Genomic DNA, 27,362 nt, shown 5'->3' on the forward strand with positions numbered 1-27,362 from the left:
TCAGTACCGCAATGCATTGTGGGAAGCACACTTTGCCCTTTAAAGTGGCTTAAAAATACAAATAAACAATAATGTAAACAAGGAAAATGACAGGACGTTGCTTGAAGAGCTGTGTAGAGTCTATGTTTGCAGTCTAGACGGCAGTTGAAAATGTTGCGCATCGTCGAGAATAAACAGCGCCCCTATCGGCAACATAAAACACAGTCTGCGCCTCTTTGGACCAGCGGAGGCCAAGCTGGAGCTAGTCTGCTTGTTCCCCAGGCTCTGCACGGCTAGGCAAATTACAAATTGAACCAAAACAACCTATATAAATTGACCTAAGATTGGCAAAGTGGACTTTGCATGTTCTCCCCATGTTTGCGTAGGTTTCCCCACAAATCCAAAGACAGGTGTGTGAATATGTTTGTTAGTGATGGGTTGCAGCTGGAAGTGCATCCGCTGTGTAAAACAGTGGCTGGATATTAAGCTGGCGGCTCATTCTGCTGTGGTGACCCCTCATTAATAAACGGACTAAGCCAGAAAGAAAATTGATTAATCTATCCATAAATCCCTGCATAAATAAAACAATAATTAAATACGCAAATGAATTAATAAATAAATAAATAAATAAATGAATAAATCCACAAATCCCGGCATAAATAAATACATAATTAATTAGTTAATAGAGCAGGCTGATAAATGATGTAATCAATTACACCAATGTTCGGAAAAGAAAATGCTAAACTGAAAAGATTAGAGTATGGTCTTTATGCCATCATTGGTTAATGGATAAAACAATTTTGCATTGTATTTTTTGGACTGGCATCTGAAGATTGACAGACATCCTCTTTCTGACTTCTTTTCTATATATTGCTATTTGTCCAACATTGTTGTAATTTATTTCATTATGTATTAGTCCACACTATCAGTTGTTTCTATATTTATTTATGCAGGAATTTTAAGGATTCAATAATCCTGTCTTCCAGGCATCGTATTGGCAGTGTTGACTCTATAAAAGCTCAGTGGTTAGCGTGGTCGCTTTTTTAACAAGAAGGACTTCGGTTTAAGATCTGGCGGCTGGAGACCTGCACTGTTGCACCCTGGCTTGACGCATTAAATATGCAAATGAATAAATAAATAAATAAATAAATAAATAAATAAATAAATAAATAAATAAATAAATAAATAAATCCACAAATCACGGCATAAATAAATACATAATTAATTAGTTAATAGTGCAGGCTGATAAATGATGAAACCAATTACCAGATCTCTGGATTACTGCTTTAATTTCACAATTTTCTTTTGCTTTTTCATTTTATCTAATTTCTATGTTTGTCTTTTAAAGGTTGGCAGGACTGTTAGTCATTAATGACAGAATTTCAGTTTTGACTGCACTAATCTTTTTTATGAAAACTGAGGGGTCACAAAAAACGGAATATTATACACAAATTGTCTAAAAGGAATATTATACACAAATTATTTTAATACAAATCTTTTTATTCCAAAAACTCAAATGCCATACATGCGTTTTATCACTTGTAAAGCAGTAATATAATTTAATTTAGTATGGCCTTGAGGATATACTGTCATCTTTCTAAGATGACATGACTGAGACAACATTTTATATTTATAATAATTGTTAAAGGCCTAGCAGTATCTTGGCAGAAACTACCGTTACCATGGTAAAATTGCTCTGAGTGTGATGTGAATGACAGAATACGGTTGATGTGTTGTTAGAGAAAGAGAGAGGGCGGTGTTTCTCACTTTAGCTGCACTTCCCAATGTTATAAGACAGTCAAAGTGTGCGCGCTTGAGGAATCTTCGACGCGGACGCGACATACAAAAAATGCGAGTGCGCGCACGGGCACGCGCTCACGAACATACATACACACACAGCTGCAAGAAAAGAGAAAGCGAGAGTCGAGGAGTGTGTGCGGCGGCCTCGCGCTTATAATGGCTGCCAGGAAAAGCACAGCTGAGGAAAATCGGTTACATTGGGAATAGGATTCGTGCACAGGTAAATGTTTCTCGTGTTTGTGTGTGTGGTTGCAGTGGGACTCTTTGTCTGAGCATGTGTGTCGAGCTGCTGCGCAGGTGCATGTGTTGTTCCTGGGAGGCTTGGTAACGAAATCTACCTTTATTGTTAATGTCACAACAACGTATAAGCACCGTGCATATCTCCTGTCGTGTTGCGGGCTATTGCAACGTGTACTGTTAAAGCTGGACAGTGATATACAGCTGGAGAGCGGAAAACAGCGGCGCTGTGGCCGAATCGGACAAAACCAACAGGCCTTTAACACCGCAAAAGCACATGACTGCATTACAAACACAACACGCGATTGTATTCCTGCGATTTCTGCTCATGCGCTTCGTTGTTCCTAATCTAGCAGTTAAAACAGTGAGTGTGCAATGTTTCCTTTGCCCTTTGATCGCTGTTTCCTCATGTCAAGCAGCTTCCGCACACACGTGTTGGCAGCGCAGTCGCGTTTGTTTACCATTTACGCTAACGGCATTTTAAAATGTTTCAAGACCTCCTGTTCGTGAAACCCCTTTTGAAGAATCTTTTACGCTGTGTATTTGTACATGTTTGAAGCTTTTATGTTTCTGAGAACATCTCAGTAGAAATGCTAAATTCAAAATTTGAGTTTGTGGCATTATCTTTACGCTTTTTGTCCAATCAAATGGCTTTTTGAATGTAATGCCCCTCCCCCTAGATACAACTCTTCACTACATAAATGAACTTTTTAAATCATGGTTAAAGAGCGTGATCGTTCAATATGTTCCTCCCTACTTTCTTGTCAACACGGGAAAGAAAATGATACGTTACAGGGAATCTAGAAATCAAATTTATTAGTGTTTATTTTATTTGACAATGAGATGGTCCTTTAAAAAAATTTAACTTCATCATTTGAATTCTGTGTAATGTTGAGACCTAGACTGGATACTGCACGAGTAGTATTAAAAATAATAATATTTTTAGTAATAATAATAATAATAATAATAATAATAATTAATTATTATTATTAAATCAAGTTTTGTCTCTTATAAATTAAAAATTGACAGTAGTTAATTGTAGCAAGAGTGTGAGTTGAGATCCAGATGTTAATAGGCTATGTGCACAATTAGTGTTTTTCAAACTTGCGGTAAAAGCTTTATGTGATATACTGGGGTAAAATTAATTTACATATTTCAAAGACATGGTGCAGAAAAATATAATTTAATGCAGTGCTTCTTGTTTGGTCTGATAGCCATTTTATATCGTATCTCAACCAGGCAGTAAAGATCACAGTTTTTTTTTCAAAGAAATCATCAAATACTGCGATTTTTGTATGGGATGACAATTAACCTGAAGCCCAGGGGCTGGCCGACTGAAATGGAAAATCTGTGTGCATATCCGTCATTGTTGAATAAAAAGTAGCAGAAATTTGTTACATTTGGGATGACAAATGAAAATCTAAGGACATTTAGTATTAAAAGTGCACATAACTAATATTTAACAGAAATGCAGTTAATTGTTGTGCTTTTCTAATTTACCTTCTTCAATAAGTTTATAATACGTTAAAGCACAGGTGTCAAACTCAGTTCCAAAAGGAACTGAGTGCAGAGGTGCAGCTCTGTGCCTGTGTGCAGAGGCGCAGCTCTGCAGTTTAGTTCCAACCCTAATTAAACACACCTGATCAAACTAATCGAGTCCTTCAGGCTTGTTTGAAACCTACAGGTAAGTGTGTTGAAGCAGGGTTGGAACTAAACTGTGCAGGGCTTTGGCCCTCCAGGAATTGAGTTTGACACCTATGCGTTAAAGCAAAGATCTCAAACTCGATTCCTGGACGGCCACATCTCTGAACAGTTTTTTTTTTTCCTGCGACCCTCCAGGAATTGAGTTTGAGACCATTGCACTAAAGTTTTATGACTAGATCCCAGATTTCTGCCAGGGGATCTAGATCAGGGGTGTCCAAAGTTGATCCTGGTGGGCCGGGGTCCTGCAGATTTTAGCTCCAACTTGCCTCAACACAGCTGCTCGGATGTTACTAAAAAACCTAGTAAGAGCTTGATTAGCTGTCCCAGGTGTATCTGATTTGGGTTGGACACACCTGATCTAGATAGTATTACTACGGTAAAACTGTGGTAATATTTGGTGGTTTTGTGGAATGAAAAGCCTTTTAACCTGATCTTTGTTCCACAATGATGCAGCTGGTCTTCTTTTTTGCTGGGAATGACAGTGTTTTCATTTGTTGTTCTTAACTAAGCAGTATTGTGTAAGGATCATATAAATGACTTGTCTAGTGAAATTCATTCTTTTAAACTTGCACAACATTGATGAAGTAGCAATGTATTGTTAAGCTTTTATGTGCTCTGAGTAGTAGGGTTGCACAATATGGGATAATATGCGATGTTGATGACTGATGAGTATTACAATAATATTTTTATTTTTTGCTAAATATTATGTATTTAATGATCATACTAAAATTAACCGATAATAGACATTTTACTAATTTATTTGAGTCAGTTTTAGACAAAAAAAAAATCAATGCGCAAGCATTTTGACTTTAAAAAAACAATGAACTTTAAAAAAAAAAAAACATGATTTCTTGTTTCAACTGGCCTACAGTTAAGCAGTTGATTTTTAGTGTTTTTGGATCCAGTCTGACAAACTCTGGGTCTGGTGAAGGCATGGACCGGTAAAAGATTGTGACGATATGATAACCATGGATAAAAAATATCATGGTTTCATGGTAATGTAAATACTGCTCTAAAATATATCATGTTTAAATGTTTGGGTAAAAAAACTAAAACTTTTTTGCCCTTTGAACACAATTTATTTTATTTTGAGAAACATATAAAATATGTTGGAGCAGTTAACTTGTCAGGTCTAAATAAATCGACTTCTGCTGTCTTCATTAGTTTCAAAGACACTGATTTATTTTAATGAATTTAAAATGACATCTTTGGAGATCTTTCTGCTGGAGATACTGTCGTCCTAAAAAGTAAATAAAATCTTACTCGTACCCTAGGAATGATATAGCAGAAAAGGCTAGCGTTTTTAAAAACATGACTTTTCAAAAAAACATGACTTTTTCTCTCTTTTGGAGACCTTGCCTAGTTTGATGGGAGCACTTTTAGCTTAGCTTATTGAATCAGAGTAGACTCTCAGCGTTTTGATCAATGAGTTTAGATAACTTTTCTATTTCAATTTTGACACTTCTGTAGTTCCATCATTTATTCAGATCGACGAAAAAAAAGAAAGGTTGCTGTTTTCTAAGCCAATATGGCTAGGAACTTTACTCACATTCTGGTGTAATAATTAAGAAACTTTGCTGCTATATCATGGTTGTAGCAGTACAGAGCGTACACTGGAAGTAATAAATAGATAAGTATAGGTCACCTTTTCCAAATCACTTAGGGAAAGAAAAGTTTTTAAAAAGTAATCGTTGCAATGATTACTGAATTCATTTGTCTAATTCTATTTTCATCAAATAAAAATCCTAGATTCTTTATTACTAGTTTTAAAGATAGTTTAGATATATAAAAAAAAGTCTTACATATACTTTCTTAAATGTATCTAAATGCCATCTGCATACAACGAAACAAAAAAAGAGGGTGACAGTCTATACATATAAGTCTAGATGGATGGATGGAAAACTGTAACCGCCAACTTTGATAGTAGAAAAAAAAACAAAATACTATGGAAGTCTATGGTCACATGTTTCTTCAAAATTTCTTCAGAACAGAAAAAAAAAATGGTTTTGGAACAAGTGAAGTGTGAGTAAAACATGACTGAACTTAATTTTGCGTCAACTATCCCTTTTTTTAAGGAAGTTATTGGAAACATCTTCTAGTTTGTGTTTGTTATACTAGTTTAGGTCCACTTAAGGCTCCTACACACCGGGACACTTTTCGTTTGCATTAATCGTCATTGCTTTGAGATGTTTTTCCGTATTCAAACCCAAGCGATTTTCACTAGCATCAAGCAAAAGAGTATGCAAAAAAAAAAAAAAAAACGAGCATTAGGCATTTTTTATTTTTTTTAAATGACGCTTTTGTGCCTGCCGTTTTGCGCGTTGGTGTGCACGATCACATTGTTGCCATTTATTTGGTCATGAGGCGTTAAACTTCAACGGAAAACGCAAGCAAAAAACGTGTTGGTGTGCATGGGCTTTTAGTGTTCATACTGTTATTTTTAGAACGGAACCTAAATACACAAACCCCAAAACAGTTTTTTGATTCAAATTTTGTGACAGAACTTACTAAATGTCCTAATCAATACTGTATGCTGAGCTAAACTTGTTTGTTGTATGTGCATACTGTACATGTGAGGCCATTTTAACTAGTTCAGAACTCTGCCAGTAGTTCAGTTGAACTTCACCAGTGTACAATTGGAAGTGTACCGAAGCCCACTGTTTCATTAGTCTCTGTGTGCAGATGAGAGCTTGAAAGAAACACAATGCCTCTACATCACTGCCTCTTGTGTTATCTTTGCATGGAAACTGCAGTAAAGGTGCAGTTTTTTTGTTTACTTTTTTTCCAGCTTTGCAGAAATGGAAGTTCTGGGCCACAGGGTCATTTCCAGTTATGCTAGTGTTGGTTCTAACACACTATATGGTGTTTTACTTGTTTCTCTGCGAGATAAAGCCTGTTGTATTATCTTGAACAGCCAGACTATTGACAAGTCTGTTTCATTACATAATGTTTTGCCAAACACTACCCTCTGCACAGAGAGAAACTGATATCTGACCCAAATGTAAAGCAACCAACCACCGTTTGCTGACATAATGGGGTTTGAGCGGTCAACAATATAGAAATGGTTAGAAAATGCTTATGGTTGGGATCAAAGAAAACACATTTGCTGTATTTGTGATTGTTTGCTCCTAATTACCAAGAAAAAACAGAATATCTTACAGAATTTAGTGCTAGGAACACCACAAATGTTGATGAAATCTGTGATTAGTCTATTTTTATAGGCTGATTATATTATTAAACAAATTGATTTCCTGACAGACTGGAGAAGAATCAAAAGCACTCTAATGTTGTGTGAGCCAATGAGAGTGGAATCTTGCCAATTTAGAGTACAATATGTATTAGACAGTCTGTCTGAGTCTGAGACTAATTGTTATATAACAGGAGAAACCCGATACAACAGCTTGCTGCTCTAATGGGTGATAGGAAATCAAGACTGCAGATGATATAGCCAAATTGGAACCACAGTGGTGATAAGAAATGTAGTGTAAGCTTGGAATGGCGAATACTTTCCTGCTTTGGTGGAAAAAAAATATGGTTATTACAAAATTGCCAATAATGGATTTCATTTGATATGATATATCATATGGTTTTAACTATCTATATAAAATGTACCCAAGTTTTCTAGCAAAGATAGAAATGTCTAAATTTTTAAAGGTAATTTTGTCGTCTATCTTTGTTTTTAAATGTGTTTTTTTGCATTTTTTTTATCTTAATTTTGAAGGTGTTCTAGCTTTTTATTAGTCTTTCACATTAAAATGTTCTAATATAGAAACTGCTGAGGTTAATAATTTTAAACTTCTGCTAAGTGTATTTGTCAAATTTTCTATAAAATAGTTTTATTAATTGATGGAGCATTTTTTATTTGATGTATTTAAAGATTTCTATAGATATCGCAATATTATAGTCCTCAGCATGAATTTGTACTCACTAATAATTTTATTTTCTGAAAAAACATCCATCTCTTGTTTTAACAGATCTTATTGACCTTATTCTGGGATGTGGAAGTGCGCTTGTTTTAACTTCAGATTCAGTTGCCTATGCGAGAAATGACAAGGAATAATAAACTAATTAAACTACTTGTTCTACAAACAAGTGTTCATGACTATACATAAAAGAAGAAAAAGTCAGTTTGCAAAATGAAGCAGCAGAACAAGCTGTTTTTAACATCTAAAAATCAATGGAAGTGATTGAGACGAAGTCTTGAGCCAAACAGATTCCAATGGCTGCACCCACTCGTACGTGAAGAATAAGGTCAATACAATGAGATATTTATAAAAAAAAAATTTAAAAGTCAATGTGAAAACAAATACTGGAACCAATCTAACAAAATGATTATCTGTTATCATGCTGCAAAAGTTAGTACACCTCTAAATATGTCCGGAGGAAATGTAAAGTAGAATTAAATAAAAAAGGAAAATCCAAAAGGTCATAAATGATATAAAATTTACATGACAAGATTCCAGCGACTAGCAGTTTGGCTGTCTGCACTAATTGTGATGCAACTTGCACAGTTCTGACTAATTTTTAAACCGTCTGCTAGTTGTTTTATATTCAAAATCTGTTATGATCAATCTTCTGCTTTTTCAGTGGAATGGCAATGAATGTCTTGTAAAATGGTATTTAAACTCGCACTGGTAGCATTTAACACTGAACAAAGCCCATAGTCGGTACCTGAGGTGATCATTGTCATACTAGTTTATGCTGTTCTGCTGCGACGTTGCGGAAATTGATAGCATTTCTAAAATAGAAATTTTGTGCATTGCCATCGGATATGGTAAAATCCAGAACGTCATAAATGATCTAAAATTTATGTGACAAGATTCCAAAAACAAGCAGTTGCAAAATCTGTAATGAACTATCTTCTGGTTCTTTCAGTGGAATGGCAATAAATGTCTTGTAAAATGGTATTGAAACTCACACTGGTAGCATTTAACACTGAATACGATTAATTCAAATTTACACTTTGACGACGATTTAATTTTATCTTAAATCGAAAAAACGCGATTTAAAAAAAAATAATAATAAAAAATTTGATACATCATAATGGCACCAATGCACTTTGGTTCACCCTCTGTATAAAGCAGGTCGCACACCAAAAGCGCCACTCGTTCTAAACGGGCTTCTATAAATATGCATATGTGATGATTCAGGACGAAGTTCATATTTCAGCCGCGCCACAGAGCGCCATCTGTTTCATGTTAAATATCATGCGAATGCGCACGTCTTGTATGTGATACTTTAAGCTTTCATGTGCGCGCCGTGTCGCGGATCTTCTGGTGTGCGACCTGCTTGACTGTCTGTTAAAGCGTGAAGTCATGTAGGATTTTACTTGTGCATTAGTCTGAGTCACGTCTGGATTGTCAAGACATATTCCCTCATCAAGTCGATAAACTCGATCTACACATGTATGAAGGACGTAAAAACCTGCCATGAGAAAAACCACACCGATCTTAGTTCGAACCACGCTGATATTTTGGTTTGAACACAAAGCAGAGGTGAGCAGCAGCTATAGCAATGAAAATGAAAGTATCCGCCCCCATGACGTCATTTAGCGGAGCTAGTTGAAAACCAGACAGATCAGGCGGCATATTACAGAGAGTAGTGCAAAGCACATCAAATGATCTGTATTTAAAAGGGAGGAAAAAGAAAAATAGATTAAATATATTATTTTATATTAGACACACATCTGGTGCTTTTATTTGCTCCCGCTAAATGTCCACAACTTCACACACTGGGTTAAATTAGGCTTTACAGTTTCCATGTTCCTTTACTTCCACTGTATCTCTTTAAGAAAAAGGCAGCAGCATTACAACTCAATAAGAAGATAAAGTCAAAGCCGAGCTGACAGCCAATCTTTCCTAGGCTCAGCAAAACTTGCAAAAAAAAACGACCTCTGTATTCCTGCAACTGCAATATTTACACAAATATTGTTTATTCAAATCTCCTGCTACGATATTTAACAACAAATTTGTTTTACATTTATTTACTCCTTGTTGACCAATTTATGTATGGCATGGTCATTAAAAATACTTACATCTTAACCAGATGTTTTTTTTTCTTTTAGTTGCTTATAAGGAGAATGTTACTTTAGTCATGTTGTTGTAATGTTTTAAGTTGACTAGTTAGTTACACAATTAAAAAAAAAAAATCGAAATCGTGAATCGTCAAACTTTATAAAAAATATAGATCTTTTTTTTTTTTTTTTTGCCATATCGCCCAGCCCTACTGATAAACACCTTCAACATTATATATAGGCTACTAGGTGACTGATGTTGTTGGTTTGCACAGTTCTGACTCCTTTTTAAACCGTCTCCTAATTATTTAATTTTCAAAATCTGTGATGAACTACTGCTTTTTTCAGTGGAATGGCAATAAATGTCATGTAAAATGGTATTTGAACTCACGTTGGTAGTAGAGCTGCACAATTAATTGAAAAAAGCTTGTGATTTTGATTCAACGCCCTGACCTATCTTAATCCAATATTTCTACGATTCTGCCAATCATATTTTCAAGTTCAGAGAGAAGAAAAGGCAGCCGCAAGTCTTCACATTGTTTTACATGCATTGTTCAGCAACATGGACACCAGGTCCAAGTGTTGAAATGTTGTTGAAAGAGTCACATTCTGTATTTATAAGGTATAATTCACCCAAAAATGCCATTTCTGTCTTCATGTAATGATGTATTCGTGGCCGTGATATCATGCGTGACGCGAGTTGCTAACCGTGAGCCGTTACCACAGAGAGGGTGGGTGCTCATCTGTGAATGACGTCTACTTTAGTGAACAGAACATGCATAGGCTGTGAATAATAGGTATTAAGTTTGTAAATAACGTTCAGTTTGTGGAACAGAGTGATTGTTTGAGAGCCGTGCAGGAAGTATGAACCGCATTAGCAGTGAAAATGAAACCGAAAGCATGCACAACATTTAAATAATTATATGGCATTATAGAGTTATGATTAGGCTACAAGCATTTGACATGCTTTTTTCTTTCTAGCAAACACAGTGTTGTGCATGAGAATAAACAGTAGACCTACATATAATATTAATATAGTTTTTTTTTTACATATGTTTGAGAAATAACAAAAATAATAGCCCACTTATATTAACTTTTATTTTACATCTACAGAATCATGAAAAAATCGTGATCTTTATTTTAAGCAATAAAAATTGTGATTCATTTTAGCCAGAATTGTGCAGCTCTAACTGGTAGCATTTAACACTGAATAAAGCCCATTATCAGTACCTGAGGTGATCGTTGTTACTAGTTTGATACTAGTTTATGCTTTAGTTCTGCTGCGACGTTGCAGAAATAGAGCAAAATTTCTAAAAAAGAAATTTTGTGCATTGCTGCGCATGTACTTAACTGTAGATAGGATACAGCTGTCCTGTCTACAATTATACAATGATACAGCACAACAATAAAGCATATTTTTTGTAACACTGTATACCAATTAGGGATGCAGCAATTAACCGGTTTCACTATTAAACTTGATTTAATTTATCACGGTTAATTAATCACAAAGGATTCTCAACATCGCAATTCTGCACGGAACAAAACTGGGGCTTTAGTGACCGCGGGAATTGCTAACAGCTAACGGTTTGAGGAAGATGCAATAGAAGGTACACAGGTTTGCAAACCCACTTAAAGTTACAAATAATGGTGCTGATGAGAGTAATCATGTGGAGAATGCCAGCTGAGACTAACCGAGTGTTTTCGGATAAAGTACTGAAAGACTCAAGCCTGTTTCACACCACACGCATGAGCAGAATGCGTTTTTTTGGCATCCATGTTAACAGATAGGAGCTTTCATGCTACACACGGAAACAGTGCATTAGCATGAGGCGTGAGCTTCATTAAAGCAGCCTTGACGCGATAGTTTTGTCGCTGGGTCAACTTTTGCTGGTGCATTGATAATGACCAAAAACGCATTGAATAAATGCATCAATAATATCCACTGACTGTTCTATATTCACTCAAATAAACATGAACTATTAAAACAGCGACAAATATTTAGTTCGATCCGAACTACAAAACTAAATTTAAAACCATTTTAATCTAGTTTTAAACTAGTGGGTTTTTAAAATCATTGAATTCAAATAATTGTGATAACCGTGAAACCGTGACCATTTCTTACTAATTCTTACTAATTGTACAACCAAAATTAATAATCATTGCATCCCTAATTACAATAATTCATATTTTTATAGTAATGTGATGGTTGGGTGGGGGTAGACATTAATAAACTTTATTTTTTTTGGGTAATTTAATGAATTGATATAAGAATACTCGGTACAATTACTGTTTTTACATTACTGTGATGGTTGGGGTAGGGGTAAATTAATAAAATACAATAAATTGGCAATGTAATGAATAATATAAGTCTTGTTAACTTCCAGAGACAAGTTTTATAATTTGTTTTTTGTACGACGTGCAATGTTAATTATTCAGATTTTTGTTTAAATCCACCAATATTTACAGAGAAATGAATAAGAAAAAAACATTTAAAAAGGGGAGAATTTATGTTGGTCACTCCATGTATACTGGGAATTCCTCTGGCCACAGGTTGTAATAAAAAGTGTGATATTGTGACAGCCCCAGTTATTGTGTTGTGTGTCATGGCAGGTGAGGAAGAAGAGGATGGTGAGCAGTCAGGCCAAGTACGAGCTGATCCAGGAGGTAGGCCGGGGCAGTTACGGTGTGGTGTATGAGGCGGTTGTACGGCAAACGGGTGCTCGCGTGGCTGTGAAGAAGATCCGCTGTCACTCCCCAGAGAACGTAGAGCTGGCCTTGAGGGAATTCTGGGCCCTGAGCAGCATCCAGAGCCAGCATCCCAACGTCATCCACCTGGAGGAGTGTGTTCTTCAGAGAGATGCTCTTGCCCAAAGAATGAGCCATGGCTCCAGCTCTTCACTCTATCTCGAGGTAGGTTTCGTGCCCCACAGCATGGCAAACACAATGTCCATAACTTTTAGGTTTACATTGTTTATTAGCCATGAATCAAAGAAAACCTCATCGGTGAGAGGAATTGGAAATCATTACTGCTTACTGGTAGTAACTGTTTGGACACTTTGATAATACTGTTTGAAGTCATTAAGTATGATATGTCCTAAATTCTTTGAGAGCGGTAACTGAGTAGATGTGCTGTAAATAATTTATCTGCTTGCTAGTACTTGGTTGTGTGCCTTCAGTATTTTTCCAGAAAGCCAAAAGTGGTTAAGACAGGAAAATGTTTCTGACCGTAGTTGTTGGCTTAAAAATAGGGATGTGAAAAATGCAGAAACAGTGCTGCCTTTGTCATGGGTTTATCATGACAAAAATCATTAATGCATCATTAAAACCAAAATAAAACATAAGAAACATAAAAAGAAACAACAACTTAAACTTAGCCAACGCAACATTTATTATTTAATTTAGTTAGTTTTATGTACTAATGTAGTTTGATGATGGGTTTCCTCCGGATGCTTAGTTTTCCCTCACAGTCCAAAGGCATGTGGTCTAGGTTACTTGAATAAACTAAATTGGCCATAGTGTATGTGTGAATGATAATGCATGGATGTTTCCTAGTACTGGGTTGCAGCTGGAAGGGCATCCGTTGTGTAAAACATGCTAGATAAGTTAGTGGTTTATTCTGCTGTGGCGACCCCTAATTAATAAAGGGACTAAGCCAAAGGAAAATAAATTAATGGACTAGTAAAGTGACTGAAAAAAAATGGCATTTTTTCGAAGGTTTTCACGAACTGTATAGATTTTACTGTTCTCCTCATTGGCCATTTCATTTCTGAACTGCTATGTGCATGAACCAATTTAATAAAACATTTCCAGTAATATTAATCAGGGTTCCCACGCTTCTTGAAAGTACTTGAATTTCAGATATATGGATTCAAGGCCTGGTAAGTACTTAAAAACAAATGCAGGTCCTAGAATGTGCTTGAATTAAATTTTAAATTAAATTTGTTCATGGTTTAATTTCAAATATTGTACTCAATCATCAAAAACAGAACCAAAAAATAGGTCGTAAATTAAAAATCTTAATTTTAAATCATGTATTATTACGTTGACAAGTAGTGTAGTGAATTCAGTAGTAAATTCAACGCATTTTTATTAAAGTTATTTGAATGCAACTTTTTAAAACGATCAAAATGATTGTAATTTACTCTTTAATGTAAATATTAAGTGCAAGTTTAATGTTAAAGGCCATGACACCCCCCCACTTTCGGTTTAAGTCTACCTCAGAATTTTTTCAAAAAATGCATCATAATGGGAGTGGAGCTCCGCGATGAGAGGCAGTAGTGGGTGTGGCCAGCAGAGCAGGGGAGAAGGAGGGGAGCGAACAACTGTTGTCAGTCGGCTCACAAAATGAGAGACATACTGAGAGAAGATGCATGATTTTATAGTTTACAAAATTAAAACGCAACGAAATAAACAGTAATATAATGCCATGCTACATTTGTTATTTCATATACGAACTACAATATATATCATTATAAAGACAATGGTGTTCATGTAGACACTATAAATGAGGAGGACATCCTCAATCTCCGGGTTTGAATGCAGACTCAGTGCAGCTGGTCTCTTGCCCTACCTATTTCAATCATTAGCCTTGCTGGTGATTTGAAAATTTCGGGCGAATACAGCAGCACGGCGATATGTCTAAAGTGGTGAACTCCACTGATAAAGGACAAAGTCCGCCATACTCGTACTGCTTTCTCAACGAAAATGCTTACTGCATACAAACACCTTTAGTGTATCGGCCCTGACAGGATCGCGGGGAATAACATGCAACAAACCCATGCATCATGGAAACAAACACATACCTGACCCTTCATGAACGGCTAAATACTGCATGCTGTGGGTCCGTGGACGCGGTCTCACCCAGTCATCAACATAGGATCTCACAACTTGGTACTGGCGGGTCTCTCTTGCCTCCGGAAAGCCTGTGCTGTCATGAATAATTAAGAAGCAGGCTCTTCTCATAGGATAAGAAAACTCCGCTATGAATAATAATGAGAAACCAACAAGCCATCTTTGCACTTGCAGTTGTGCATTACGTCACTGATTTTGATCCCGTCCCAAAAATCATTTTAAATCCGGAAGATGAATTTAGCAGACAAAAACTCGAAATTATCCAGTTTTCCCCACTATTAAAGCTGACAGGTGCTAACATTGTCTTAACTGATGCTCAACACACAAATCTGTTAAAAATCTAAAAAAAAAAAAAAGTAAACCGGTTTCTTGAACCTTTAAGTACCGTAAGGACTTTCATGGCGCTACATATGCTGGGGGTATGAATTGCAAAGGTGCTTGATTTTAAAATCTTTGTTGCTTTAAAATCTGAGTGGTGCTTTTGATGATTTAAAAATGGTGCTTTAATCTGCTGTTTATGAAAGTGTGGGAACCCTGATTAATCGATTCCATGAAATCTATTAACACCCCATGGCAATATGTTTTTCTTATTAAGAGTTTGTGTCTTGTTTCTAGTTCAAATATAAAAGTAATTCTTAAATCAAGAAGCATTTTCTAGGCAAGCAAAAAATATTCTTATTTTCTTTAAAACAAGCAAAATAATCCACTAATAGGTAAAGCAAAAATATCTTTTACTTCTATCTAAAATTTTAGATTTTTTTTTTTTTGTTTTATTTAACAGGCACAGTAATCATTAATTAACAGTCAAACTATGTATTAGCCAGAATTGGCCACAAGGGCTAATTTTCATTTGTTGCTCCCTGCCAGATTTTATAAGGGCAAAAAAAATAAAATTAAAAAACAACATATTACACAAACAATAACAGTAAAGTTAAATGCATCAAAAAGACCAAACATACCAATTTCATAAAAAGCTAGGGAAAAGAATGAAACATGATTACTAACTTGATTTGCTTTTAGCCATTTCTTTAACTTGTATTTAAATGTTGAAAAATTTGTAATACCCCTTAAATCAGTAGGTAGTGTGCTCCAGAAATGACTGGCTTTAACTGAGAAGACTGACCTTGTCAAAAAATGTATGTCTAAACTGCACATTGGCTGATTATTTTGCTTGGAAATGCTCATTTAAATTTGACACATTTCTGAAAACTAGAAAATATTTTTTGCTTGTCTATAAAATGCTTCTTGATTTAAGAATTTGCAGTATGGCTATAACTGTCACTTTACCATTTATCAAATCATAAACAGCATTCAACACCGAATAAAACACATAATATTTACCTGAGGTGATTAATGTCCTTGTAATTTATGCTGTTGTTTTGCCAAAACGTTGTCAGCATAGAAACTAAAATAAAAGTTTTAGAAATAGAAATTTTGCATTTTGCCATAGCAGGTGGTTAGGACAAAAACTATTTTTAATAATAATAGTAAAAAAAAAACTTACCATGTGTTGTGGTGCTGCGTTGCATCAAATTAGTAAATGGTGTATTTTTTAAAGCCAATAATAGTTTCACTTCAAAACTGCAGTGTAATGTGTACCTCAGCCATTGTAATTTTTCCAAAAATGTTATCACCGCCAGTCCTGCATAATCAACAAGATGGCTGTTAAGAACTATATGAATAATCATGCTGAAAACAAACTACTTTCAGTACAAGAAAGTGCTCTAATATAAACAAATAATTATAATATTGTGTACTATTTTCAGTTGAGTAGAATCAGGATGTTTTGGCTGGATAAAAATATGCCCGAGTAGCACGGTAATAGGTTGTTATTTCTGGCCTTTGAGATGTGGTTGATTATCACTTTTGCTGCTGTAATTATGAGCCTGGAGAGCACCATTCATCTGCTGACCTCTGTCTGTGCAAAGCCTTTAGCATCTTATGTCAACAGCTGATGGCATGGGAAATGTGCTTAAGCTGTATTCAAAATCCTTTTGTACTTTACTTTGTAGAGATTCTTAAATATTCCTAAGATTTACAGCTTTGGTCAAATATAAGTTGGCCTCAGATGGACAAATTCGCCACTTGGTCTGCTGCTTCATTCTTGTGTGTTCACTTTCCATACAGACACAACAAATTCACTGCACGTCCACAGACCCTCCTGATTACATAACAAGGACTTTGATAGTAGGACATGGATTGGGGTTATAGGTTTTACCACAGGTCATTTTTTTTTTTGTCTACTGTGCTGGTCCATTAACTTGTTAATCTTGTAAATATTCAAAAAGAATGTTAAAGTGCTCCTTTTATGGATTGGATGAACATTACCTTTTATATAGTCTGTAACAACTCTAAGTAGATGAAAACGTCCTGCTGAGTTTTAAATCTAAAAGTGCACCATGTATAAAGATCATGGCTCTCAAAAAGAAAGTCAACTAAGAGTCATTGATATAATGATCCAAGTGGATCTTTAGGCGTTTTATTGTGACATCTGAACAAAACATTTGATAGGCATGTAGACCCGCAAAAACTCGAACTCTCCTCCCTCAAACACTGTAGTGCAAATTATGACGCGAAGATGGTATTGCTATTAGATGATTTTGGCTTATTAGATTAGATTAAATTGAAACCTAGTTAGAATATAAACCTAAATAACATCTTTTGACCATGTCCCTCATGGCATTCTGTGGAGGGTGCTGTGGGAGTGTGGGGTCAGAGGCGCTTTAAGGGCTGTCTCGTCCCTGTATGAACAGAGTAGATGTTTGGTTCGCATTGCCGGCAATAAGTGAAACTTGTTTCCAGCGCATGTTGGGCTCCGGCAGGACTGCCCTTTGTCACCAATTCTGTTCATAATTTTTATGGACCGTATTTCAAAGCGTAGTCTTGGGCTGTAGAGGGTCTGGTTCGGGGACCCCAGGATTTCATCTCTGTTATTCACAGATAATGTCGTTCTGTTGGCTTCTTCAAACATGGACATTCAGCATGAACTGGGGCGGTTTGCTGCAGAGTGTGACACAACTGGGATGAGAATCAGCACCTCCAAGCCCGAGGCCATGGTGCTCCACTGGAAAAAGGTGGTTTGCCATCTCCAGGTTGGAGGAAAGTCCTTACCCTAGGTGGAGAAGTTCAAGTATCAATGGGTTTTGTTCAAGAGAGAGGGAATGAGGCGGCATGAAATTGACAGGTGGATCGGTGGTAAAGAAAGAGTTGAGCCGAAGAGCAAAGCTCTTGATTTACTGGCCAATCTACATTCCTACTCTCACATATGGTCATGAGCTTTGGGTCATGACCAAAAAGACAAGATCTTAGATACAAGCAACTGAAATGAATTTCCTTCGTAGGGTGGCAGGGTGCACCCTTATAGACAGAGTGAGGAGCTCTGTCACCCGGGAGAAGCTTGGAGTAGAGCTGCTGCTCCTCCACATCGAGAAGTCAGCAGAGATGGTCCGGGCATCTGTTTCGGATGCCTCCAGGACGCCTACGAAGGTGTTCCAGGCATGTCCCACTGGGCGAAGGCCTCGTGGAAGACCCAGGACACGCTGGAGGGACTATGTCTCTCGGCTGGCCTGGGAACGACCCGGGATCCCCCCTGGAGGAGCTGGAAGAAATGTCTGTGGAGAGGGAAGTCTGGGGTTCTCTCCTAAGACTGCTGCCCCCACGACCCGGCCCCAGATAAGAGGATGAAAATGAGGATGATGATCATCTTTTGATATGATGTTCATTTTAGAAAAAAAAATTATGTCCATATATGTGGACTTGTGGTCCGAATTTACATAAAACACTTTTCTGACTTTTTTGTAATGCATATTTTAACAGTCAAAACATTTTCAAAACAAAATTCTATCAGAGTAAAAACATTTTTTTTCCTTTTTAGACAGTTAAAATAGTGTTTAGGACATTTCAAATGCTGCAAAACAGTTGCAGGATAACACCATATTTCAGTAATAAAATATAAATTAATCAAACTATTTTAAATAGCCACTTAATAGCTAAAATGTGCTGTCCACGTATGTGGCCACTAAGCCCTAGGAGGTTAATGCCTAAATATGATGCTGTGCGTAAAGCCCCAACCATGTGCTGTCTTTGTAATTCTTACACTGATGACTGTTAAAGCAGCCTACAACATGGGATTTGCTGGCCATTTGTTATTAAAAGATCGATCAGTGCCAAAGACTAGATGTACATGGGATTTTTTCATTACCCTTTTTATTTGGGCTAGCTTTTTCCTCCAAACCACAACTTGTTAGTGTGATTTTAAAATAGTTGCCTTCTTGTTCAAAATATGTATTTAGTTGTCTTTGTGGTTTGCTCCACGCAGCTTGTAGGTCTCTGGTTGACCGGCTAAAGTGATTTTCACGCCAGACAAAAAAAAAAAAAAAACCGCTGCGCTACAAAACTCATTGATTTCAATGGCTTGAACATGACAACCAAAGCAGAGCTGAATGCAGTAGACCAATCACAAGAGCCTGCATCATCAAAACAAATATTAAAGCATCTCGAAAAGCAGGGGTTAGGAAAAATGAAACTGCTCATATAGGAATCGTTGAGACAATAACGGCAACAAATAGATGCATATTATTAGACATTGAAAGTGTTTTTTGACCTTGCATGCAGATCAGCCTGATGTTGGGCATTCCACAGACCAAAATAAGAACCTTTTATAATACATAAAAAGTGCTCTAACCATCAATCTGAATCTGGCATTTAGTTTTTATTAATTGTTTTATTAGTTCTCAAGTTTATTTATTTATTTATTTTATTATTATTATTTTTTGAGAAAGCAGAGCTAATCTTAAAACTGGAATACTTTGCAAAGATTGTCAGGGGAAGGATGTGGTTAAATGTACCAACACATGACAAGCAGCAGTGTTCTGTAATACAACTCCTCTATGGACAGAGCTGTTGTCATGCTTCAGATCAGATCGACTTTAAGAGATGCGCTCTGATTGGTTCCCTGTACGGACAGATGGTGTAGCATTCATAGATTGGTGCTCTGTTTTGCAATACCCTGCAAGATGGTAAGGAAAACATGGCTGCTACAGCTGGTAGCACAATTGCATAACTCGATACTGTAGGTGCAGTGTGGCAGGTTTAGGCTATCACTCTGCCAATTTAATGCTTGACAAACTCTGTTTTAAGCTACTGTTTAAACCATCTCTCACTGCAAACATATATTTTTTATTTTCTTTCTGTTTAATAGAATGGGAAGTGGAGAGAATTTAATAACAATAACTTCAATTTAATGATAAAATGTTTAAAAAAAACTGCAATCTAATTCAGATTGACTGCATCTCATTTTGTTAAATGCATTTTTTGTGCTTATTCTTTTCCATGTCCAATTAGCCTGATTCAACATAATGTGTGAAAATTTTTACACCTTAAAAAAAGAGGACAAATACGATTTACAAAGAAAAAAAAAAAGTGCTTTGGACATATAGACTTTACTTTGACAGGCCACCCAGGTATGTCAACGGCCCCCAAGTATGTAGTGACACTTGTTTTTTTTTTTTTTTTTACAATCTATTAACACTCTTTTTTTTTTTACTTGCCCAAATATATACCAAACATCCGCAATCGATTAAGTAGTATAAAATCTTCTCTCATTTACCCGTTTCGTTGTGTGTGCGTGAGATCTGTCAACATTCCCACAGAAAGTCTCTGCTCTGTAGACCGACAGAGGTGCACTTTTTTGGGAAATAAAAAAATTTGTCCAGCCCGGGTTAGCTGCGTCCGAAACTGCCTTCTACTTAGTAGGTACTGCATTTGAATTTAAATGTACTACTCAGCCATTAGAAAAGTATGTTCTATACAGTATAAATGTGAATTTTTGGAGGCAGCCTAAATCTTTAAAAATGTCTGGTATTCAAATTTTGTTTTCACTTTCTAAAGCTTGTATGCATTTTTCCTTACCTTTTTACTTACACCTACTTTAGCTTGGCTTTGCAAATGACTGCATATGCGAGAGAAACATTACATTTTTTTTCATCTGAACGACTCAGAAAACCTTATATATATATGGACATATATGGACACCATTAGTAATGGTTAATCAACACATTTGCTTTAATATACACGTTTTAATCTTGTAATTATGATTTTTTTTAGAGATATTGTCTGTTTTTATTACTTTTTATATCGTCATATATTTCTCATTTGCTGATTATTTTATTAATTTGATGATGTTAATATATTATATAGGCCATTTTATATACATGCCCAAAATGCTTTGGCATTCAAGTTTGCTTTAAACTTGAAAAAGAGAGAAGGAGATTTTACTGGCACATGGTTTCTGAATAGCATAGGAGTAAATATGGATGTTTTTTTTTTTTCTTTCTTTACTTTAACACATTGACAAGGAACTGTGTATATCAGCGTCATAATTAATAAAATTATTGTTAAAAATTTAATCATGTTTTGTTTGTCGCATCTAGTTAAATATTTGTGATTTGGGCAAATGGTATGTTTCAATCTAGCTACCGCTGCAAGTATATTTCAAACATGTGGGAAGCACTGAAATATATGCATAATTGAGTCAGGTTTTCAAAGTGACCTATTTAGTTATTGTTAGTAAAGGGACCACATAGTAAATGATGATTTTTGTTGTTAAGCATACACATTCACCATACATTTTAACATGGGATGATGTCATTTCCCCAAATTGCGAGCAGACAATCAAACATTAGTGTTTCTTTTTTTCTTTTAATGTCAACTTAGAAATATGTGCAGTACAACATGCTTATTTATTATATGTATAATTAAATTTGCAATGTTCTACATTCTGCTTTGGATGAAACCAATACTTATGATGCTAACATCGCAACATGCTACTATAAAACTCAAAACTCGCTAGGTTTAGGAATAGAACTAGGGCTGCAAGAGTTTGGTAAAATCTAACGTTGCAAGATTTTGTTAGTCTGCTACATGAATTCAATTTCACCTAATGACATCTCTATTTGGAAAGATCTTATCATTTTAGATTGATTAGAATGTTTCTGCTGGTGTTTATTTCTGCATCTAATATCAGATTAAAAGCATAGATAAATACAATAAAGAAATTGCAAAGAACAGTGTTTTGTTTTCTGTATAACAATATTCAGGTGCAGTAACTGAAAAATAATATTAAAAATATAATTCCTAATAATGCAATTCCTTATGCTGATTGCTATTAAAATCCTCAGGCCTCAGTCACATCCAAATAATAAATTATAATGCAGACTCAACTTTGCATATCCTGCGATGTGACTACTGTGAATGTTCACATTGCGATATCGATGCTAAAACTACATATTGTGCAGGCCTAAATAGAGTCTCTTGAAGTGACTGTATTTTCAAGGATGTGGATGTGGGATTCTATAGTCTCTCAGTGGACCAGGTTGTTGTAAGTCAGCTTAAGATTTCAACAGCAGAGTTTGGCTTCTGTCCCGGAACATCCTTGGTTTTCTCCTACTAAACTTTCCCTAGAGTATCTTCGCCAATCAAATAAAATGGGACAGGGTTTAATGGCCGGAAGTTAAATAATTTTTTTTTTTATTATTATCCCACACCTTTTATGCTACTGACAGAATGTTTCCTTAAATCATGAGAATAGCTGGTGAAGTGTGCCATTAACTCTCTGAGTGATGTATCTTATAACTTCCCTCTCCAGTGGACAGTAAAACAAGTAAGGAAAAGTCCAGTTCTTTTGACTTCTTTATAGTTACTTGCTGGCCCGAGCACTGCCCTAACAACTATTTCAATCACATCAGCAACCCTATGTTACATAATGTCCAAAAAAAAAGATTTACAACAACTTGGAAGCTGCGTAGCTACCCTTTGGCAGATTATGCAGCACCCTGGCATTATAGAGCCAAGTTTTACACAGGGAAGTGTTTCTTAAGCTCAAACAGTAGAGAAGCATTAGGCTAACATACTATCTGGATGTCAATATTAGATGCAGCTATTAAGAATCAGACCAAATCATTTGAAAGTGTCATTGCATATACCAAACTATAAACTTTTACACCTTTTACCACAGTTCTGCTGAAATTACTTTTATCAGTGTGTTTGGCTATTGTTTCAGATGCTAATCAGGGGTGTGTTTCCGACAACCATTGTTAGCTAACTAAGGTCGCAGGTTCCGTTGTTACAAACATAGTTTGTTCATTTTGACATTTCTCAAATCCATCGTTCCAATGAACATTTGCAAACTTATACGCTTGCAACTACACCTCTAGAGCTGTAGTTAAAAGCAATAGGTGCATTCGACTTCATGCAGCGCTTGATGCAGTCTTAAAGCGGTGCATGCTGGTCAGAAATGTTGTCCGGATGGATACTGTGCCGACGCCACGTGACTGTCACAAGTGGCATCAAAGTACTGCGACAGTGCCCCGAGATCAGACACTTGATTTAGCCGATGCAGCATCTGAAGAGCGATTGCATGAGCTCTGATGACGACACCAATATTACATGAGGATTCACCGCATGAACACAACCATGTGTGATTCGGGTTTAATATTAGACAACTTCTGTCTCGCAAATTCTGTCAAACAAAACAATCTATTAACTTTTCATGTCACCTCTATATTTTACACATCATGCTTATTAAAAGACTACAAATATTTTACTGCAGTAATAACTTTTTTGTTAAATAATCTGGTTATAAAGGCTAGCTTGTTTGCACAGGTTTATTTTCAACCTTTTTAATTCAGACTATTTATTTTCAGCTTTATGAACGTTTTACATTAAATTACCTAAATATTAACTTAAGTCTTACAGACTTAAAATAATTATCATTATTAATCCTTCCATCGTAAAGGTTTCTTAACAAATTAAGTTAAATACTATTTTATTAAATAATTATAAAATAATTTTATATATATATATATATATATATATATATATATATATATATATATATATATATATATATATATATATATATATATATATATATATATATATATATATATTATTTTATTTATTTTTTTATTTCCTGTCTAGCCGTTTATACCTGGTCTTTCTGGAAAACTTCTACTTAGTGTTGCTCACTTATTTTAGGAATGTCCTTTTGTTCAACCTTTTTGGATTAAAGTGCTTTTTTGAAAATGCTTTCGTTATCCAAAATAATCTTAATCATTGTTTAAGACAATCAAAACACCTTGTTTTGGGTTTTACATTAATATGTATTGGAAAGTTTTACATCTATGAATGTAAATAAATGTAAACCCCTTTTTAGCATATTCAAACAAGCAGTATTAGCGTAAAGAGTGATGTTTAAACTCCCAATTTTTATTATTATTTTTTTTACCCTTGTTTCACCTTAATTCTCTCATGCGTTTGTTATATAGTTAATTCATAATTTCCATATTGTTTAAAATTAACTATAGTTTGTAGAGACTGTATTCTATTTCATTTGTACTGTTAATCTTTTGTTGTTATAAATGAATAAAAATTATGATTGCGCCATGTGATTGGTCATCATGTCTGAAAAAAATAACTAAAGTCATTTGTCTTTGGTGTAATTTGTTTGTGAAGAATTTTTACAGTTCAGTTTTAGCTTTCTTTGAAAATATTTATGCTATTTTGATTGCAGCCATGGCTAGGCATGGAATGATAACTGGTTTCAAGGTTTAACATGGTTTGGAAAAGTCAAGGTTTTAAAAAGTTTTTTGTTATACCGTTCCTATGGTATATTTGTACTTTTTAAAAATATTTTTAATTATTTATTCATTTTTTAAACATGTTTTTGACAACTATTATTATTATATTATTTAGTTTTTCAAGGCAACAGTATCGCCAGCAGAAAAGAAACCGCTACATTACAAGCTACTGGTCCAAAATATTTGAAATGTTCTGACAGTTAACATGTTAAAAATTTTAAAATAAATAAATAAATAAAAATAAAAAAAATAAAAAAACTAAACAATATACTAAATAATGATGAAAATTGTTATTTTTATAATCATTTAGTAAGATTTAAAAAAAAAAATCTTAAAAAGCCTACTGTAAATTAGACCTAATTTACAGTAGACCAATAATATTTATAAAGGAAACATATACAGTAAGCCCTATATGGTTTACATGTAATTCAGTTAATATGGAAAATGAGTCCCTGTTTTTACCAAAACTAATATTGGATTATTTTTTTAATGCATGTGCTTGTAAAACGATACAATTTGCACAAAAAAAATATGGGGTTTTACTTCTAAAGAAGTTGTTACTTCTCCCCGTTTAGAGCATCATTATGGACGTTTTACATTATAACTAACTAAAGACAAAGGAACTATGGATTTGCAAAATACTCCTTACTACATCGTTCTTTTCACAAGCAATGCATGGTACAATGATGGTTCAGCCAAGAGTTATGTCGTGGTTTGGGAAACGCACCCCAGATTGTTGAAAACTGTTTTGCAAATGACAACAGATTGGGATTGTTACTAATGTATGCTGTTGAATAGCTCCGTTTTACGAATTATTTCTAACTCATGTGTTTATTTATATTCCACTCAGTTGGTGGAGACCTCCCTGAAAGGTGAGATCACGTTTGATCCCTGCTGCGCCTACTACATGTGGTTCGTAATGGACTTCTGTGATGGTGGAGACATGAACGCCTATCTTCTGTCCCGCAAACCCAGCCGCAAGACCAACACCAGCTTCATGCTGCAACTGGGCAGCGCTCTTGCCTTCCTGCATCGAAACCAGATCATCCACCGAGATCTTAAACCTGACAATATTCTCATCTCACAGGGCCGCACCCCAGCGGGGTCCCCTGAACCCACCCTGAAGGTGGCTGACTTTGGCCTGAGCAAGGTCTGCTCTGGTTCAGGCCTGAACCCTGAGGAACCAGCAAGCGTAAACAAGTGTTTCTTGTCCACAGCTTGCGGGACGGACTTCTACATGGCTCCTGAGGTCTGGGAGGGCCACTACACCGCTAAAGCTGACATTTTTGCTTTGGGGGTTATCATATGGGCCATGGTAGAACGGATAACGTTTGTGGATGTGGAGACTCAGAAGGAGCTTTTGGGGAGCTACGTACAGCAGGGTGAGGATATTGTCCCATTGGGGGAGGCTTTGCTGGAGAATCCCAAGATGGAGCTTAACATCCCAGCCCGGAAAAAGAGTATGAATGCTAGCATGAAGCAGCTGATTCGAGAGATGCTGTCAGCCAATCCACAGGAGCGTCCTGATGCTTTTGAGCTGGAGCTCAGGCTGGTTCGGATCGCATGCAGGGAACTTGATTGGGATACGTGAAGGGACCGTTTCTTGGACATTGGTAAATTTCTAATACGACTGGCTTTGAGCTTGAAGTGAATACAAGAACGTACTGTTTGGTCCTGTCCCAATTGGCACACTTGATGTGGACTTGGAGTCTTGCGAAGAAGCTTGGTAATGTTTGTGAAATCCACAAGAGATTTTGTAAATATTTTGAGGAATACCAGACTGGTTGATAGTGCCATTTGGGACAGGACCTTTGAGAGCAGGAATGTTTTTTTTTTTTTTTTTTTTAAATGGGCAATTGCACTGGTCCTTGGTTTTTTCTTGATATTCTTACAGTTTAGTACAAGTGATGATAAACAGCCTTTTCAATGGTAATGCTTATTATTGTCTCATTTGTTCACAAGCACATTGGGATTTTCATTGACAAGAGTCCGGAAAGGCTTTACGTGGGTTTCATTAATGGGAAAAAAACATAAGATATCCACCTTCCATTGACCATAAGCCACAGTGATGTAGATAAAGAGTGGTCCACAGAATTCCTAAAACATTCCAGCAGAGAGCATGTAGTTTAGGGCTGGGCGGTAACAACAACAAAAAAAGTTTGTAAAATTAGTTTACTGCTTGAAGCATTAAAGGGATCGTTCACCCAAATATTATCACTATTCACTCCCCCTCAACTGGTTATACTTTCTTCCGTTGAACACAAACTAAGTTACTTTTTGTAGAATGCTGAAAAAAGGATACCATTGATATTTATTTATTTATTTTTTTATATATTTTTTTTAATAGTAGGATAAACATACTACAACAGTCAATGGTTAAAGGTTTTCATCATTCTTCAAAATATCTTGTGTTTACTAGATGAAGGAAACTCAAAACCGGTTTGGACCAAGTGAAGGGTAGAGTAAATGATAACAATAGTTTTTTTTGCTCTTTAATTTGAAGATTGCAAAATTTGCTAACTGTTATGGTCTTTAGGAATTTTAATGACTGGAGAAAACATTAAAATCATTGTGACGTTTGTCATGTTAGTTCATGTTGTCACTAACAATATAAGTGTCAACAACAACCTATATGTCATATAAATTCGGTATAAAGCCCAGCCCTTACGTTGACTTAAAACAGCACAGCTTCCTTTTTTCTTCTTCTTCTTCTTGAGAACAATTTTGTTGTTCTTGATAAGTTAACCTCACTCCTGGTGCTAATTCAACTTGCAATGCAAAATGGGAAAACATGCAGCAAACAACAGCTTTTTTTTACAGGTTCCTTTTTTTCCGTGCTCAGTTTAACAGCTTTTTTACAACAAAAACACTATCTGTTTTTGCTGAACTTCTCACACAAGGGCTTCAGGGAGTTGTATTTGTATCACTCAATTTGAAAACAGTGTTTTTTCAGTCTTTTCTACACACAATAAAAGGAAACTTCAAGGCAATAGTTTTTAGTCTGCCAAAAGGCATGCGGTAAATTATGTAATATTTGTCATTTTGAATACCCATTTCAAGCCAATTCAGACATGGTATCTGACACCTACTGACTAAATAAACCAATAAAAAGGCAGCTCTGTGTGTCTGTAAAGGATGTG

At 35.7% G+C, this 27,362-nt stretch overlaps 2 protein-coding genes across 3 annotated transcripts in view; one reads left to right on the top strand and one right to left on the bottom strand.

Annotated features, from left to right (window-relative positions):
* The window catches only part of LOC147839576 (uncharacterized), an 846,284-nt gene that overhangs the window by 427,010 nt on the left and 391,912 nt on the right, over positions 1 to 27,362 (bottom strand). The window lies entirely within an intron of this gene.
* pdik1l (PDLIM1 interacting kinase 1 like) lies at positions 1,824 to 26,155 on the top strand. Of its 2 annotated transcripts, XR_015516124.2 has the most exons (4): positions 1,892 to 1,999; positions 12,344 to 12,643; positions 25,073 to 25,883; positions 26,029 to 26,155. XR_015516124.2 is itself a non-coding variant. In NM_001037700.2 (3 exon segments), coding segments are annotated over 2 exon segments (1,026 nt in total). In that variant the 5' UTR covers positions 1,824 to 1,999; positions 12,344 to 12,358; the 3' UTR covers positions 25,814 to 26,152.

Source organism: Danio rerio, chromosome 19 (assembly GCF_052040795.2).
Source record: "Danio rerio strain M-AB ecotype USA chromosome 19, GRCz13ab, whole genome shotgun sequence".
Classification (NCBI taxonomy): domain Eukaryota; kingdom Metazoa; phylum Chordata; class Actinopteri; order Cypriniformes; family Danionidae; genus Danio; species Danio rerio.